This window comes from Xiphias gladius, chromosome 22 (genome assembly GCF_016859285.1).
Source record: "Xiphias gladius isolate SHS-SW01 ecotype Sanya breed wild chromosome 22, ASM1685928v1, whole genome shotgun sequence".
Lineage (NCBI taxonomy): Eukaryota > Metazoa > Chordata > Actinopteri > Istiophoriformes > Xiphiidae > Xiphias > Xiphias gladius.
The window spans coordinates 24,401,274-24,419,844 of NC_053421.1; the positions used below are offsets into that span (position 1 = coordinate 24,401,274).

The 18,571-nt window shown below is 40.7% G+C and overlaps 1 protein-coding gene across 2 annotated transcripts in view; it reads left to right on the top strand.

The window, feature by feature from the left end:
- The first annotated feature begins 645 nt into the window (after positions 1-645).
- Positions 646-18,571, top strand: part of ntrk1 (neurotrophic tyrosine kinase, receptor, type 1) — a 34,534-nt gene continuing 16,608 nt past the window's right edge. For both annotated transcript variants that reach the window (XM_040118211.1, XM_040118212.1), the window contains exons 1-7: positions 646-842; positions 5,995-6,069; positions 8,609-8,680; positions 11,680-11,748; positions 12,862-13,016; positions 14,368-14,510; positions 15,751-15,889. In XM_040118211.1, coding sequence (XP_039974145.1) covers positions 646-842; positions 5,995-6,069; positions 8,609-8,680; positions 11,680-11,748; positions 12,862-13,016; positions 14,368-14,510; positions 15,751-15,889 — 850 coding nt within the window. The remainder of the gene's footprint in view (positions 843-5,994; positions 6,070-8,608; positions 8,681-11,679; positions 11,749-12,861; positions 13,017-14,367; positions 14,511-15,750; positions 15,890-18,571) is intronic.

An 18,571-nucleotide genomic window follows, 5' to 3' on the forward strand; every position in this document is an offset into this window, starting at 1 on the left:
ACAATCACGAACCTTCCAGCAATCAATTCTCCCAGGACAGAGAGCTCCATCCATCCATACAAGAGGATGTTGCTACAGTGGTTTTAGTGTGAGTGTGATAGCGGTGCTGTCTGCACACAGGCACCCGAGAGCCCTGACTTCTTGGCTCTGCTTGCACCTCGAGCTGCTGGCGGGACACCAGGCCTCTCACCCGGGGGAACAGATGAGATTTCCATCACCATATCACCAGTCCTACTCTCATCATCATCAACACATACCCTTCATCCCCCAACCCCTCCCTCTTCCCCCTCTCGCTTTCTGAGGTGTCTGGTGACTCTGGCCCCTGTTATCTTGCCCCTCCCTTCATCGTGGAGGAGAGGAAGGGAGAGGGAGAAAGAGAGAGGCTGCAGCCCACTACCACCATGTCCCCAGAGGCCCCTTGCCTGCCTGCCTGCCTGCCTGCCTGCCCCTCCTGCTGCTCAGTACAGCTGTGACTCAGTACCAGACCCTGACCAGCTGGGATCTCAACCCTGCCAGGGAGCCACGAGAAGAGAGTGTGAAAGCACCTCTTTTCTCTCACTCATCAATAAGTGAACCACACAGACAGTAACTCCAGCTACAGCTGCCAAACCTCTCCGCTGGTGCTGAGAAGATCCTCTTTTGAGCATGGCTGTGGCACCCCGGGCCCTGGCACTGCTCTTGCCCCTGGTGCTCGCCCTGCTCAGCCGGGCCCCCGCGCCCACCTTGGGAGGATGCCCGTCACCTTGCCGGTGCTCTTTCGCCACGCTGCAGTGTCTGGAGCCTGACGGTATCACCAGCATTCCGATTCTGGCGGGACAAGAGAGCGAGAACGTTACGGAGATGTGAGTAAGACACCAGCTCTGCATGTGCCTCTTAATGTGCATTAGGATTTCGGATGAGCTCACATGCCTTGATGTCGTTGGTTTGCCAAGCTGGATTTTCTGTTCAGTTTATCACTTTGGGCTGGTGCTGAATGTGTGTAGAGTCTCGGTGGCAGAGTTTTGGTTTTAATGGAGCCTTTGTAACTGCTTTCATGTCGGATCTGAAGTTTCAGGTTAGGAAAATACTTGCTGATAATTTTGGGTTTTGTGCAGTTGTTTGGGAGAGTATGCTTATGTAGACCCGGCGTTAAATGGCTCTACAATCGTTGGTGAGGTTTTTTTGGATGAGTGATACAGAAGCAGAGGTCTCGGATGGATGGAGATGGAGCAGTTACATTGACTGTATCACCTTAGGTTGTGTAACTACAAAGTTGCTTTCCATTTCTTTGGCAGCGGTGCTTCAACAACAGGTGCTTCTCTGCATAACGTGAGGGATTTTTTTTCTTAAGTTGGTGTGCAGATATGTGTTTGTTTAGTTCTCATTATTTGATCAGCAGAGGTCTGACGCTAGCACAGTGTGTTTGTCCAGTCGTGTTTAGCGATAAGTAATGTTGATGTCTCATCAAAGTACTACAGCAAAGTACTAGACACTATCTGCCTCGAGTCCCTCAAGATCACAAAGAGCGAAGTGAAAATGGTCGTCAGTGCTTTGTTTATTTCTCATTATTTGATACGGTTAGATTCAGCTCTGTTTTCATCCCACGAAAAGATGCATTAGCTTGGTAGTAATTTAGTCACTTTGGTTATTGGAAATCAATTATTGATTGGTACTGACAAAAACTGGCATAAAGTGACGGGAACTGATTTCCTATCATTCAGTTTACACCAAATTGTAGCCTCAGGGTCTTCAAAAACTCTCAGCACTATCAAATCTTGTAGTATGGTTGGAAACCTTGCCAAGAAAAACCACAGAACTACAGTTCAGTAGCTTTTAATGAAATGAAGGCTGCAGGTTTTTTTTTATGTTCACATGTTGCTGAGTTCAAGATCTGACTGATACTTTGCCAAAACAGATTAAAAATACATAACAGCACTAAAAAAATGTTTTTTTGGTCTGATAATACAAAGTCATCATAAAGGCACAGTTCCATAAACTCTTGAGACTTGAGTTAGAATATTCATTCTGCTGCTCTTGTGCTATTTCTTTCACATACTTTGAAAGCATTTTCAAACTGTACATCGGCAATTTAAAAACTTGATTCACCTTAACGAATCAAAGTTTAAGTTTTGAAAAAAAGCATCTTTATGTATCAATTTAAGACTCAAAAGCTCAGCTAATCTGCTTCAGCAGAAATGTGTGGGTGTGGTTTGATCAGGGTTGAGTCCTTACATTTTGGGAAAATAACTTCTTTTTAAAAAATCTGCATTATTATTATAGACACAGTTCCATAAACTATGTACACATAAAACTCTACTACTGATGGCATTCGTGGCAAAGATTAAGCACTTTGTGGCACGGTGTGAGCCTTTATCTGCTCCCACCTCTTATGCACCAGTAACCTTTGCATGTTTAAGGGCAAGATTCATGTGAAAAGATGTTCTTTAATTAATAATGAATGATTAATAAATCATTACTTCATGTACCAAAGTTGAAACCCACAGGCTGTAATCAGAGATACAAGTATTTTTCAGTTTTTCGAGGCTCAAATGTAAAATTCCGTTCTGATGAACAATCTGCTGACCTGCCCGTACCGCTGAGGTTGTCCTGACCTTATTTATGTTCCTTTGCTGTGATTCAACTGGAGCTCGGCAGATGAAATAAAAAAATTCCCGATCATTTATGCTGTGGTTGGGAGGGTAGTTTAGGATGGTGAAGGTCGTTCTCTATGGCCATACACGTCATGCTTTTCACAATCACGTAGCTGATGGACAGACGACCCTTTGGGGAATGTGTTTGAATAAAACTCATCTAAGTCAAGGTGAACTGAGACTTCTCTCTCAGCTGCAGCATGTCTGCAGCAGATGACTGATATCAACACTGGCTTTTTAAAACTTTGTGCGGAACAAGAAGTAAACACTGACCTCCTGTGTTTTAAAGAGGGCTGCTGTATTGTTATGCAACCCACCATCATCTCCGACATGGAAAACGAAATGTCACTGACTGCACCACCAGGGTGCTCTCTCTTTGTTCCTGTCCCCGGATCTGAGCAATTAGCACTTGTTAAGAAGGAACTACATTTGTGAAATGCTATTTCGGTGGAGCAAGTAAATCTACCTCTGCTCGCTGCCTCTTTTCACCAATAGCCCATTCTCCTCCTCTTTCCCTCTCCCTCTCTCTCTCTCTTTTCTTTCTCTCTTCCCTCCCTTCCACTCTCTCTCTGTGTCTTGCGTCAGAGGCATTACCTTGTACCTGGGGTTAAGCATGCTTCCTAGAGCTCAGGATGAGTCTTGACATTCTCTCTCAACCATTCAATCAATAAGTGAGCCGGTCTTTCTCTGCTTCCGTTTACCGCGGTGCTCTACATGCCAGCAAACAACAACAACACTCACCATATTGGCGGTGCAAGGGAATACGGCCGATGCGTGCAACAAACAAGGGGCCATTAACTGTGGAACAGGGGCTGAAATTCATCATACGCTGAGTTATAAATTCAATTTTGTGAATTGCCAGTCGATGCCCCCACCCGGGGAACAATAGATGATATACAACCCACTTGGCTCATTCCAATAAGTAAGGGCGATGGGTGATCCTGGGCCCACCTGCCCTGTAATCACATTATTGCAGTGTGGGTCAATCAGACATGAATAAAAAGGTTTGTGTGTTGCAGCTGACAAACAGAGAAGTGGAAGATTGAAACAATGCCATCTATCTATCTATCTATCCATCCATCCATCCATCCATCCATCCATCCATCCATCCATAACATTAAAATTCATTCTGCTTAGATGCTGCAATGCATTAGGAAAAATATTCCAGTTATGTAATATACAATAATATCACACGGACCGGTGCCATTCTGCTACCTAATGAGTACTTTTACTTCTTGAAACTTAAAGAAAGTTTTCTCTGCTAACACTTCTGTACTTTCCAGGAAGCTATCTTCATTCCAGTTAAGTGATAAACATTACTGTAATATTATTTCTCACCAGAAATTACATCTTATCAAGCAAAAGCTGATGCTTTTTCCAGAGAACATGACACATAGAAAACATTAGAAATGCTATAGCCCTAGTATGTCACATGGCCTACTGGAAATCAGCTGAATTTTCTTTCTACTCTCCTCTACAAATGCTGTGGTGCCGTTTTTGTCTCAACAAAATAAACTTTATAGCTTGTGCTTAAAGCTCCGGAAAACTTGATTTGAATTCTCAAGTTTTTTCTCCATAACAGTAGATAGTTAGATTAGAGGTGTTAATAAAAACATCCTTAGGTATCATTTATTACAAGTTTAATAGTCCAAAACTCAGCTAATCTGCTTCATCCGGACTGTGTGGGTGCAGTTTAAGCAAACAACCCACTAACCGTCATCAGATTTGTATTAAAAGTTGCTAAATCCTGACTGGTGCATGAAAATACATGACATTACTTTCCTCCAACTGAGGAGCCGCTTCAAACTGGCGAGAAATACAGAAGTACCCTCTATGAAATAACCAAAACTGTTCTAACTTTGGCAGATCATTCAGAGTCCATGTAGGACTCCGTTATTCAGAGTAAGAAGCTGATTAAGGAAATGTGTTTTCAGGGCCTTTAACGACGTACTTTAAATGTTATGTAAATCTCTTATGCATACCACGCTCAGCTGTCAGTTTATTAGGAATACCTAGCTATGTCTGATCATTTAGAGGATGTAGTCTGTGCTGCTGCTGAACTGCGTGGGTTATGTTGACGGATGTTCCTATTATTTTGTCCACCCTATTCAAGTCAGTGAGGGTGGGCTCAACAGCAGACCCAACACTTTTTATAATGCAGTGCAGCAGCCTCCAAAAAGGACCACACAGTTGAGTCAACAACTGAAAATTATAACCTTCATGAAGGTAGGATTTATTGCAGGGCTGATGTATCAGGCTGCACTAGTTTTGGCTAGGTGTTCCTAATAAACTGACAACTGAGTGTGTATATATATATGCATGTAATGGAAAATGCTTTTCAACATCATCCCACTTTGTAGTCAAATTGCTGTTTCATAGTGATGCATTGGGTCCACTCGGGGCTGGAGAAGCTCGACTTGTTTACTACTAAATTTAAAATGTGTTTTGCTTATTGTTACTTCACTTGAATGTTTCACCTTCACTCTGCAGAATGATGAATATGCAGAGTTTGACACTAGAAGGCTGTTTTTACAGTCTTGTGCTGAAGACGGAAAGTTTTCAAGCGCTTTTGTCAAATATTACTTCGAGACATGTTTGTACAAGACAAATTTTTTTGACATCCCAACTAGTTAGGAAGTCAGCTGTGGTCCTGTATGCAACTGCGAGAGGGCGAGAAGGCAGGGAATGAGGTGGACTGTTTGCTCCAGCGAGATCAGTGGTAGGTCCGATCAAGCCATCTATTCAAACAGCTCATGAAAAGGACTAGCTGTCCTTGTGCTGAGTGCTGAATTGATCTACAGCTCGCTAGTTATTGTGAGATAGGCTTTGTCTGGAAAAGCGTAAAATGACTCATTGAGTAGAGTAGAGTTTCCCGTCAGCCTCATCTACCTACGGCCTCTTAAGGCATTATTTTTTGCACATGAGCAGTAGATAAAGTTTGGATGTGGGCTTTGTGGTTTGGGGGTCCCTGGACGTCTCGGCTGGTTTTATTATCTGTCGTCAGTTTGTCGGTGGTCAGACGCATGTCGGTGTGGTTGAATCTGGATGCAGCCTGCCTTCTTTTATTCCATCAACATTGCTTTGTATCCTACTAGCTCTCAGGGTTGCATCTGTTTCTTCCTCATCCTCTTTCTTTCCTGTTGTTCCTCTCCGCTCTGAATAACAATGCCTTGAAAATGGAGTTAATGCTCAAAATAATTAGCTGCTGAGCCTGTTTTCTATTATTTTCATTCAGCATGGGCTTAAGTGAACATCTAGCTACACAGCAAACGGCATGAAGGTCACAAAAAAATCTAGGCCTATGTATTTATCTTGCAACTCTCTCTCTCCCTCTCTCTTTCTGCCCCCCTTTTTTATTTTTCAGTTACATAGAAAACCAAGTAGGCCTGGAGAATATCACAGAATTTGATCTTGTTAACTACAGAGAGCTGAAGAACCTGTAAGTAATGCTTTTCTTACAACTTACAACTTACAACTTACTGCTGAACAAACGTTCAGCAATTCGTGCTTCCAAATAGCAGACTAACACATTGTTATATAGTTGTACTGCACTATACTGAGTACTATTGGTTTCTGTAAGTGAATTTCTTGATACAAACTGTCGGTCTATACAATTGACCGTTAAGCCATTAAACCCCCCTTTCCTCACTGTTGCCACGCTTGTCCATCTCTCCGCTCTCGCACAGCATGCATGCAGTTTACGGTGATAATGACGGAGGAAACAATTAGTCCATATTTTCAGACAGAGTTAGACAAAAGTGCACTTTTGCCGTCCAAAATGACAACTTTTGCTGGGAGATTTTATCAGAGCAAGCTAAATAAGCTAATTTTAGCTCCACGAGTTAATTAAAAAGGTTTCTCCAGCTGACCTTTGAATGACTACACAAATTATATAGCACTAAAAAGACTTAAATATTATACTTTTATAAGCACAAGGAAAAAATGTAAGATCAGACTGTTTTGTTCTAACATAATTCTGTTTGCCTGCTTAGCTTTCATACTTAAATAGTTTTAACTTTACAAGCGAAAGGACTTTTAAGATGAAGATTAACCTGGCATTTGGCAAATGTAACAGTTTTTCAGGTAATGTTAGCTAGGGTTGCAGGAATGCAGACTTCCTCAAATCTGACAAATAAAGAACAGGAGAGAGCTGCTAATGTTGGCCTAAACCCGGATAGAATCAAGGTCCCGCAAAGTAGCCCTGTCTCCTAAAAATTGCGTTTCCATACAACTAAACTGCAACAGCAAATACGTTTTGTACAAAACACAATTGCGACTGGATTACGTTTTATATTAACGACATGACGATGTTAATATACGTATGTTGCAAGTCTCAAATATGTTGATACTGAACATATCAGCATAATCTTCACAGACAACGTGTGTGTTTTCCATCCAAATATCCGATCTTGCAGCACAATATCCACTCGTATTGACTACAGCATTATGAAACTGCTCTAGGATTATGTCTAGACTCTCACAGAACTTGGTTGAGGTTAGTAAGAGACTGTGGTCTGGTTTAAAACAGAAAAAAAGTTCACGGTGACTTAAGATCCAACATGTTTATTTACATTTAACCCAAACCCTGATGTTTCCCTAACCTTAACTAAAGTGCTTTTGTTGCCTAAACCTAACCGCAGACGGGACTCTGCTGTGAATCCCAGTCTCAGGTGTTACAGTTGTGCGCTTCGTACGCCCGCCAACCACCCCCTGGCATCTCAGCTGTTGTTAAATATAGCACTTCATTCATTCAAAAATGCATAGCCTCTGAACATAATCCAGCCACTGTTATGTTTCGCACAAAACGTACTTACTTACAAACTAAGCAAGTGAGCTTATTTTTATAGCACCTTTCAAGAGCAGACGTCCCAAAATGCTTTACAATAAAGACAAGCATCAAATAAAAGCTAATGTAGTTAGCCAGTGATATGCTAACTCTTGGCCCTGGAAGTAACGCTCTGTTGCTACTGCAGGTAGTAATCCACTTAGCTGGACATGCCCATGTTGGAGCAGATAAACACTGTTCAATCCAGTCCTAACGATTTTGCATGTGTTTTTGATTTTGGAAAGGCAGCAACAACAACAACAACAACAACAACAACAACAACAACAGACATCATACAGAACCGCTGTAGCTAGTTATGGTTGTTGATTAGTCGCAGTTCGGGGGATGGGTTTAGCTAACGGTCAACTGCTCGCTACAGCCATGTCCGAGTAATCCACCTCAGTTGTACATGTAAATTTGATTAGGTTGTGCTCTACGTATTTTATGATCCTGAGAGTGAATTCACTCAAAACGCAGATTTTGCTATTTACATCCAAAAGTAGTAAACTATTCATACATGGCCAAAAGTATGTGGATGCCCAAACGTTACACCCATATACTTGTGGCCACTGTCTGAAAAAGTATCTGAAAGTAGTTGGATTAAACATCTCTCATGACCTCTGTTATATAGTAGAGAAACTGAATTTGTGTGTGATAGGTAAAAGTTACTTAGATTTATATCTAACAAGTTTCCACTTATCTGAAACATTTAGTCAAATAATCGATGAGTTCATCAACAAAAAAATAATTGGCAAATATTATAATAATAGATTAATCATTAAGGAAGGAGAGAGAGGAAAAATGCCAAAAATAATTCAGTTGTTTCTATGAAAGTAAAATGAACATTTTTGGATTTTGGACTCATGGTCGCACAAAACAAGCAATGTGAGAATGTCAGCTTGGGATTTGGGCAATTGGGAGGAGCATTTTTCACATTTTTCTGACAGAACAAACAATTAATTGGTTAACCGCAAAAAATAACCTGCAGATAAATCAATTATAGTAATAATACAACCCCTGCTTTTAGCTGTCTCACACAAGTTTCAGTATTTCTGAGTTCCAAAGCTTTTATTTACATGGTCAAAATAAGAAATAAAAAACTAACCGTTGTGGTGTTGTTTTGGTGTTTATTGTGCTTTTTCTCCCTCTCCAGCACGGTCACATCATGTAAGCTGAGGCTCATCTCTGCCAATGCCTTCCAAAACAACATAAAGCTCCAGTATGTGTAAGTGTCCTTGTCGATACAAAAGGATTGTCCTCCTCGTGTCATGTTTTGACCTGTGCGTGGGTCAGCCTATTTGTCGCTGTCAATCAGTGCTCGGCCGGCCCTTTAATACTGCGCGTCACATGAGGTTCATCTTTCTAGATGTTGAATAGCTTTTGGTTTTGGACTGTTGGCAAGACAAAACATGCAATTTGAAGACATCACCTTGAGCTCTGGGAAATTTTGATGAGCAGTTTTAACCTTTTTTTTTTATGGTGAATAGACTAAATGATCATCGATTAATGGAGGAACTTACTAGCAGATTGATCAATATTGAGATCATCTTTAGATGCAGCCCCTGAAGTCAATTAATTCTGCTGTTACTGAAAAAAAAGCAAGATTTTCTTTCCTATTTGCTGCAAGTCTGAAAATACTGAACCACAGTTACATGCGTGATTGTGTAATAGTAAAAACCTATACAATAGTAACCCCCTACTTTTGCAACAGCCATGTAGAAAATGAAGTAGCAAGCAGCCTGGTTAAACTGCAACCTTTTCACTTATTTTTATGTTTTTTTTTTTTTTTAAGTTACATCATGTCAATTCTTTCAGTTTGGCCTTACAATCCAGGCCCAACAATAAATAATAATATGAAGACTTATCAACTGGAACCATCAAATCTGTCTGTTCATCAGCAGCTGTCCCTTATCGCCACCATCTTGTCCTCATCGCTTTACTGAGCGTGTGCGACATGTCCTATGTTTTGTTTACTTGAAAGACAAGTGGGTTTTGAGGACCAGAGACGGGGTAGTGGTGGTGAGGTAGGCGGGGGGAGCTTGAGAAATTGGAGAAGACATCCACCAGTCACCTTTTACTCGCTCACTTTTGCGGATTATCGACAACTGATGCATAATAAATACACTCCACTAAGGGTCCATTATCACTTAATCAATATTTTACTGTGGAGGGAGAGAGTGGGCTGGGGTTGGGTGTAGTACAGGGGCTTCTGTGTGAGAGATGTATTTCAGAGATTAAGAGGGACTGACTATAATCAAACCAAGCAGTGAACATGGAGGCTACCGCAGCTCGGACCACTTTCCTTTCCCTCATCGCGCTCCCGTCTTCATCCACAAACCTCCCGGAACTCAGTCATCTTTCATAAAAATGCATTCAGGTATTAAGAATGGCTAAAAGGAGAACGAGCTGCTATTCCCGGCTCTGCTCTCCCCCTGTGGAACAAGGGAGGAATCGAGCTGGTAATGGATAAGCCCCAATGGCTAACCCATCTGACATGAACTTCTGGGGGCAAGGAAAACAAATAATTGAACCCTTGGCCCTGCCAGAGTGAATATGTATTGGCTTCCATGTGCGCACTCCCCAGTGAGACTTTTTGTCATCTTCTGAGGGAGGTTTATTTACAGCCTGGCTTCTTGGCTGTCTGAAGATCATTTGAGAGCCACTGAGATGATATTTTAGTGCCCTGAGAGGATTGAGAAAAGGATTATAGCGTTATTATGATAGCCTGACATACATCATATTAGATGTGGACTTAAGTTAATCACCATATTTACATTTAAATTCTTTGAATTTTAGTAGTGAAGTAAACAAGATTAAAGGCATATTCACATTACAGCGGAAAAGTCTTGTGCTGGACGTTCCTCATTTGTTGTCATAGTATTTAACACTCTGGATCTCCCAGTGGTGCTGTACTAAATGGTGCCACCTTAGCTACAATTATAATGCTACTATCAGTAGATCATCATGTTTCAGGGAATCAAACTGTGTTTTTGAGACAAACCTGGTAGCTGCCTCTGTGTGCTTATATTTCGCTTAGTGAGTATCTTTTTTGTCTGGTCTCGATATGAGGCCTATTAGTCATTGGACAGTTCTGGAAATTCAGAAACACCATGTTTCATCCATATTTCAGCTCAAGCCATGGTCAACAGCGCAGCTCGGGTCAAGGTTCAACAAATTGTGAACAAAGCGCAGCTGAAGCTGATGGATAAAGTATTAAGTATTAGACAAATCAAAAATTTTTCAATGATGATGGCGCTCGATGAAAATCATCAGGATCACAGTAGTAATGTCAATTTTCTTAAGGAGATCATGAATGTCTGTACCAAATGTAATGGCAATCCACCTAATGGTTGTCAAGATGTGTCTGCTGGTGGCATTAGAGTCAGGAGATCACCAAAGTCAGTGGGTTTGATCGTCTGGGGACGATAACTGGCACGATCCCACGCTACTTCACAACATAAACACAACTCCGACTTTTGTTATCATTTTGAGTGAGAGACCCCTAGCGGCAGAAAATGTCATATTGTGCATTTAAATTTCCAGAATAAATAACAGTATTTCATTCTGTGTAGTTGAGCAGTATCGTTCTTCCGAGAATTGTTTGTGACTCTGGACCAATCACCTAATGTACTGAACACTAAGCAAACACTTGAGCTGTGCTGGAGGTGTTTGTGAATGTGGCTCCTGGCTGGTGTGAAATACTTGCCAAGGTAATTGATCAGTACCCATTTGGATGCATTAACGTTTTCCACAGAGAATCATTCAAAGCAGGTGAGCGTTGTTCTGAAAGTGAGCAAACAAATCACAACGTGACTCAACTGCAGAACAGGAGTACATAACAACATTGAAAAGAACACTTTTACTTGAACTTTACTTGTATTAAGGCTGAGAATAATTTTATTTTTTCTGAAAGACTTCTTTCTCAAAGCAACATTTGAGTAGATGGCAAGATTGCAAAACTAATTTCGAGTACACTGCGAAGGTACTTTTACTTTACTGTCATATGTGGTGGTAAATCAACAAGTTTCTACAGACCCCTTCTTTTCAGTTGGTTATTTCCTCTCATCCTAACTCTTAAAGTATGCGTAAACTGCTGTTTGTGCTGTGTGTAAAATCTTCACAAACTAGGTACCAAATAGTTTAAATTACTGTTGTGTTAAAATAGCGACAGAGAAGCAAAGTAAATGTGGTCGATAATATGTGTCTTCTCTTTCTGTTTCATAGGAACCTGGCATCAAACTCCCTGGAACACATCTCCTGGAGGGTGTTCCATTTTCTACCTTTGCTCAACCTGTGAGTGCCTTTAGACTGAGAATTGAGGATAGTCTCATTAATTTAAACAAGATTCCCATTAGGTCAGGCTAGCTGTAAAGGAGGAAATGATCGTACTGATTGGGCTGTATATCAAAAGAATGAACCAAAAAAAAGGCAGTCGACAAACTTGAACATGCAGCAATTTGTGCCCTCAGCACTCTGTACAGTACGTTACTCGGGTTTTGGTCACAACACAAAGGACAGAAGGATAATCCAAGTGGTGTATTTTTCTACCTATTGTCAAGAATCCAAGGTATTTCCATGATTTCACAAAGTGTGATTGCATCCACCTCTTTTTATGCGCATTTTCAATTTGCCCCCCCCCCCCGAAAAAAATAAAATAAAAAAATCTTAGCGGAAAAAATCGCAAAAAGGTGTTTATGCCTTGCTGTGATGGAAAAGGTGGTGTATCAATCAAAAGAAAAAGGCGACAAAGTACAAGTACACTCTTCTGCAATGGAGAATTTGCGCCACAGTGCGCCAACTCCTTATATTTACATACAGTACCTGTTTATTTTGATTAGTGAAATGTGTCAACATTAACATGAGAGGAAATTACCTCGTGTCGCAAATCGCAGCTTGCCTCCTGGCTAGCTAACTAGCGTGCCTGTATAGCTGCGGGGGAGTGTGGCTGGTTTTGACTTGGAAGGTCAGGTCTAAAACCAAGCCTAGATTACTTAGTCAGGGTGAACTGAAAATTTTGGTTTTTATTCCCCATGTGCAAAGGAGTTATTTTAGTTCTAAAACAAGACAACTCTAAACTGACATTACTATGTGCATCTACTTTAAAGTACAAAGATGGCAGATAAAAATACAAAAGATGCTAGATTTTAAAGGAAATTCTCTGAATTAGGAGGCCTTTCAGTGCTCTTGTGGTCTTATAATACTTCACCACGCTTTAACCAAGGTTAATTCACAAGTAAACATACTTAGAATGGGTATTTTAACAGAAACTACTGCTGCCTTTTGCAGTTTGATTGACAGAACTCTTTTCAGTGTCTTTGTTGTGCTTTTTTTGTCAGAGAAATTGATACAAAAGAAATTTTTGCAGCTAACAGAGCTTCTTCTTTTTTCTCTCCTTTTCTTCACCAGGGTTTTGAGGGACAACCCTCTCGTTTGCTCATGTGATCTCTTCTGGCTACAGCAGTGGCAGCGTAATGAACGTGGCGACCTGGACAACCAAATGTTGTCTTGTTTCTCTGACAACCAGGAAATACCCCTCAACTTTTTGGTGATAGATAACTGCAGTGAGTTTGGGATTCGTTTTGATATCTGTAAAAATAAATATTTTTAAATGTGTTAAAAGCCCATTCTACTCAAAAATGTGTTTTGCTGACTGTCACTTCATGTGGATGTTCGACCTTAATTAGGCAGAAGGGTTTACAGTGCTGTGCAAAAGTTTTAGGCACTGCAAGTAAAGGGACGATGCTTTCAAAATATAGTGTCACGAATAGTTTTTATTTATTAGTTAACTTGTAAAAAACCAAATCAGTATTTGGTGTGACCAGCATTTGCCTCTAAAACAGCACCAGTTCTCCTTTAGTTACACTTGGGCACAGTTTTTCAAGGTACCTGGCAGGTAGGTTGCTCCAAGCAGCTTGGAGAACTTGCCACAGTGTCTTCTGTCTCAGTGTCTTCTGTCTCTTCATGTGATCCCAGACCAACTCCATGATGTTGGAATCCGGGCTCTGTTGGGGCTAGACCATCTGTAGCAGGACTCTTTATTCTTCTTGTCTGAAGCTCAGTCTTTGTGACTCTGGCTGCATGTTTCGGGCTTGTTTTCCTGCTGCAGAATGAATTTGGGACCAATCGGACGCCTCCCTGATGACACTGCGTGATGGATAAGAATCTAAACATCTAAAGTGCCTAAAACTTTTGCACAGCGCTGAGTGTGCAGAGTTTGACACTAAATGGCTGTTTTCACTTTTATCTGCTGAAGTAGGAAAGTGTTTCTGTTCTCACCTTAAATCTGAGTTTAACACGTGTTAGTACAAGCATGATTTTGGGACCTGACACCTAGTTTTTGAACCAGTTGTGGTCCAATATACAGCTTACACATGTGTGATGTGAAAACTGGAAGCCTCCAGCGCACATACAGTGGGAATGAAAAATCTGAATCTATGAATATACAAATTTAAGAATTTTGATCTCGGTAATTCATTTTTGTATTTTTTTCAAAATATATTTTATTATTCAAAGCAAACTGATTTTCTACATTTTAAACATGTTTGTAGGGGTTTGTCAAATATTTTAATGTAAAGTTCATGGCATGTTTTTGTCTTTATCATGTGGCGTAACGAATATTGGAAATGACACAGCTTCATCCAGTTGGCTTGAAAAGGAAAAAATAAAAATCATTTGTTGTTTCTATTATGCGTATTAACAAGCAGGTGCAGAAAAGTGCAGGGAAGAAATTGGCTCAGGATTGTTGCCTTAATCACATACATTAGGGACATCTTGTTGCCAGGAAACATGTGACAGAGTTTTTGGCCCTGTGCTGTTTTTCTTAACTGCTAAAATAGCTCAGCTCAGTTGTGCCGTCTCATTAGCGACCTGTGCTCATTGCTATATGCTCACGTTGTCTTCTGTTGCTCTCAGGCCTGCCTTTGGTGACTATAGTCTCCTCCAAAGACAAGATTCAAGAGGGAGGCAATCTGACATTTGAGTGTCACGTGACAGGAAGTCCCACCCCCAGTGTGAGATGGCAAACCGATGAGCTCAAGTCTCCCTTCTTTACCCAGGTAGTGAAAAATGCTCAGTGTATGTATAAGTTATACAGATATTAACAAAATGATAAATGATCAAGTTTGTAGAAGCTATTTCCAACCAGGGAAGCAAACATAGTATCCACGTTATCAAGTCACTGACGTAACGTATCGATCTTCATCACATGACCCAGTTGTTACAGTAATATATATTTTTGTAAGATAATTTCAAAACTGATATGCTCTGCAGCCTTTGTCAAGCTTAGTGAAAGTTATTTTATTCAGAGTTATTAAAGTTATTTTGTTCAGTCCACAGCACTTAATCACTTAAGTGATTGTCTACATTTTTCACATTGTCAACAAATTCCATGAAAAGACCGAAACTGACAACAAATTGATTCTACCAACAACTGTTGGCTGTGTAGCCAAAGCCTGATTTTATTCCTCCACAGAGCTCCATTGTTTTCCAGAAACGATTAAAACAGAGCACTGAGCCACACCGTTGCACTGGTTGACATGTTCCTTCATTACCATGAACATGGGCACAGTAGTTTGGGCTGAGAGACACAGAAAGGGCTTGGGAAGTCCTGAAGTATTGTTGGTTTTGCTCTCGTTATGGGATTTGTTGACATTAACAAAGATAGAGAATATCACCAGACTTATCCTTGAATCTTCTTTTACCTTTCTCCAACTGCTACTGTGGATCCTCCTTCCACTCCCTGTTACTTACAGGTTGAGTTTGAATTCTGGTTTGCTTGTGAGCACTGGGTGGTCCCCAGACCACATTGTCATAGACCTAAAATCCTCTGACCAGAAGCCCCTGTCAATCCCCAGATCCAGGGCTCAATGTAGCCATCCCAAAGCTGTGGAATTCCTCCCCCCCTTGACATTTGATCTCACTTTTGCTGCTTTGAAAATTCGGTTTACAATATGTTTTCTATCAAGGGCTATTTTTGCTTGAGTTTGTATTTGTCAGAGACCACATGACTGTAGGACTTAGATACCTGTGTGTACATTTCCTTGAGCTTGTGATTTTACTTTAATTACCATTTTCTCTCTTTCCTTCTCAGATATCCTCACTGCTACTTAAAGCTATTTAGATCAACAGTGTTGTGTTTACAATGATATATATAAGGATCAGTTGGCTTCTGTAATCTATTGATCTACAGTAGAGTAAATTGGATCCCACTTCATCCCTCTTACCTGTATACCTCTAAGATGTGACCCGGCTGGATTAACCTCATCTGCTCTTTGTGTGCACTGTCGGCTGCCGCAGGAGAGAATCTGGGGCTCCACATTAGAGCTGGTCCTTTACCTCACCAACGTTTCCTCCAAAGACAACCTGCGCAATCTCACTTGTGAGGCAGAGAACCAGGCAGGGCCAAGGGAGGATATGGTGCAACTGGACATTGAGTGTAAGTGCCTGCAAAATACAACCATACTCCTGAAAGCTCACAGGCTGAATACAAGTCTGTGGGTTTAATGGAGGTTAGGGCGAGAGCACACTGGGGCCCTTTTTCTAGTGCAGGCAGGGTGGACAGCCAGAGAAAAGAAAAATGCACTGCACTGATTTCTTCTAAATGCCCCCTCTATAAATACAACTATGTACCCACCGTGCTTCTAATGGAGCTTTCTGTCAGCTGCCACTCACTCTGGCAACCGTTGAAAAATGCTAAAATAATATGAGTGAAGTGCTGCAGGTATGGCTTACCATTTTAGGCAGGGATAAAATTAGAGGACAAAGGAAAGTGAACTTACCTCTCCTGGCTCTTAAAGAACTCCTTCAACTCTTATACACTGTACTTCTAAATTACACTTGCAGCTTGACCCAGGAGGGTTTACTGTTGTTTTTTCTTTTCAGATACATTAGCGCATCTGGAAGTTGAGGAACACTGAGGAATGACAGCACCCAGTGGTCCCACAAAAAACACAGTCAGATGCATTAGTGATACATTACTGAAAATACTGCCCAAACAATATCATATATCACCAACTCAGTGACACTCATTAGAAAATAAAGCCAAAAAGAGCGAAGGCGCCAATCAGCTGAAGCCAAATGCACGAGCATCAGGGGACAGATAATGAACATCAGGAAAATGGGGGCTGATAACCCGTGCGAATATCTGATTTGAGCCTGTGCTAATGGACTGTTCCCTCCTACTCCGGAAAACCGCTTCATCCGCAGTGATTGGCAGTCTGTAAATGCGTTAGTGCAGCTCATCTATCAACATCAGCCCCTCTGGTGGACGGACACTCGTTAACCGCTAGCCCTTTAATTACTCTTAATTACCACCCAGAACAGTGGGTGTCTACTGATGAGTGGCTCTCTGTGCCATTGATTCATGATGCCCATGTAGCTTCCATTTCATAAATGAGCTTTTTAAATTGTTTTTTTTTTTTTTTTGCATTTTCATTTTTTAACTTGAAAGTTTAGAGGTGAATTCAGAGCAAACGTTTTATCAATATCCGTCATCACAAAAGTTAGTATTTTGTATGCAAAGGTTCTGATTGACTGGGAATCTGCCAGGAACAATGTCAGGAATCATTTTGTGTATTTTTGCCACATTTTTTCAAAATGGTCATTGTCTAATTCTGCGATGAAGTCCAAGGACTGGCAGGCTCATTAAACATAATTCTAGCCGTCCTCTTAACCCCTGCAGTGAAATAGCTTGTGTAAGATTAGCAGAGGTCACTAATGGATGATTAGTTAAATGTGATAAATAGCGCTAATTTTCACTCAGTGTAACAGACTTTCGCCCTGAGTACAGAGACATATGCCTCAGTATCCCCTTAGCGCAGCACTTTCTGAGGCTGGGTCATGGGTTAAGAGCAGCAGAATGGCCCGTGCAGAATGAGGGGTCTCTGCACTTGAGAGTCGTGTTCGATCTAAATGAGGCCATTTCCTGTAACATCATGTCCTACTGAGCTTCCAGGTAGCTTTTGTGGTCAGGAGCACGACGAGGACCAGGATTCATTATTCACGGGAGGGTCGGCGCAGGTTTGGAGTACAGACGGAGAACATTGATCAATGGAAACTCAAAGGGAAACCTATAGGGCACTTGACTCATCTTTATGTTATATACGATCAAAGTGCACCTTCAGCATAAAATCGTGACACACTGTATAGGCATGTAATTTTTATTTGACTTATTGGCAATTATCAGCGGTGGAAAGTAACTAAGTGTATTTACTCAAGTACTTTTACAACTTTGAGGAAATTGTACTGTACTTGAGTATTTCTATTTTATGCTTCTTTATGGTTCCTCTTCACTACATTTGTCTGACAGCTATAGTTAATGGTTGCTTTTAAAATTTAAAGTTCACATTTGAAAAACACATGATTAGTTCATGTATTCGATGAAACTACCCAAAACAATATAAAGTAGTTAAAATAAGCTCCATCTCCAGAAACTACGACATGAAAGTACCACATATTAATACAACAATAATAATGATCCAATCATATGATAACATAACACTGGCAGGGGCCATTATTCATAAAGGCCCCTTTTACTTTTGATACTTTGGTACTCCTTTTGTTGCTAATACTATATACTTCCACCTAAGTAAAAAATTTGAATGCATGACTTTTACTTGGAGTACTTTTATAGAGTGGTATTGTTGCTTTTAGTAAGGAGATGATTTGAATTCTTCTTCCACCATTGGCCGTTACATAATGATGATGGCAAAATGATATCCCACTCTTGAAGCCACACTTGAATGTCTTGGGAAATATGCTTGATCACTTTCTTGCCGAGAGTAGGGCCGCAACTAACAGTTATCAGTTAATCTGCAGATTATTTTCTAAATTAGTCGATCAATCGTTCGGTCTACGCAGTGTCAGAAATCATGAAAAAAATGCTCACGTTAGACCAAAGTAACATCTTCAAACATCCTATTTATATACCTCCAATCCCAAAACCTTAAATATATTCCACAATGATATAGACAAAAGCAGCTAATCCTCACCTTGGAGAAGCTGGAAACAGAGAATATTTGAAATTTGTGCTTAAAAACCCCCCTGAAACTAATAATCAATCATTAAAGTTGTTTCAGCTCCTGCTTAGAGTTAGCTAAGGAGGTACCTTTAGTAAAAA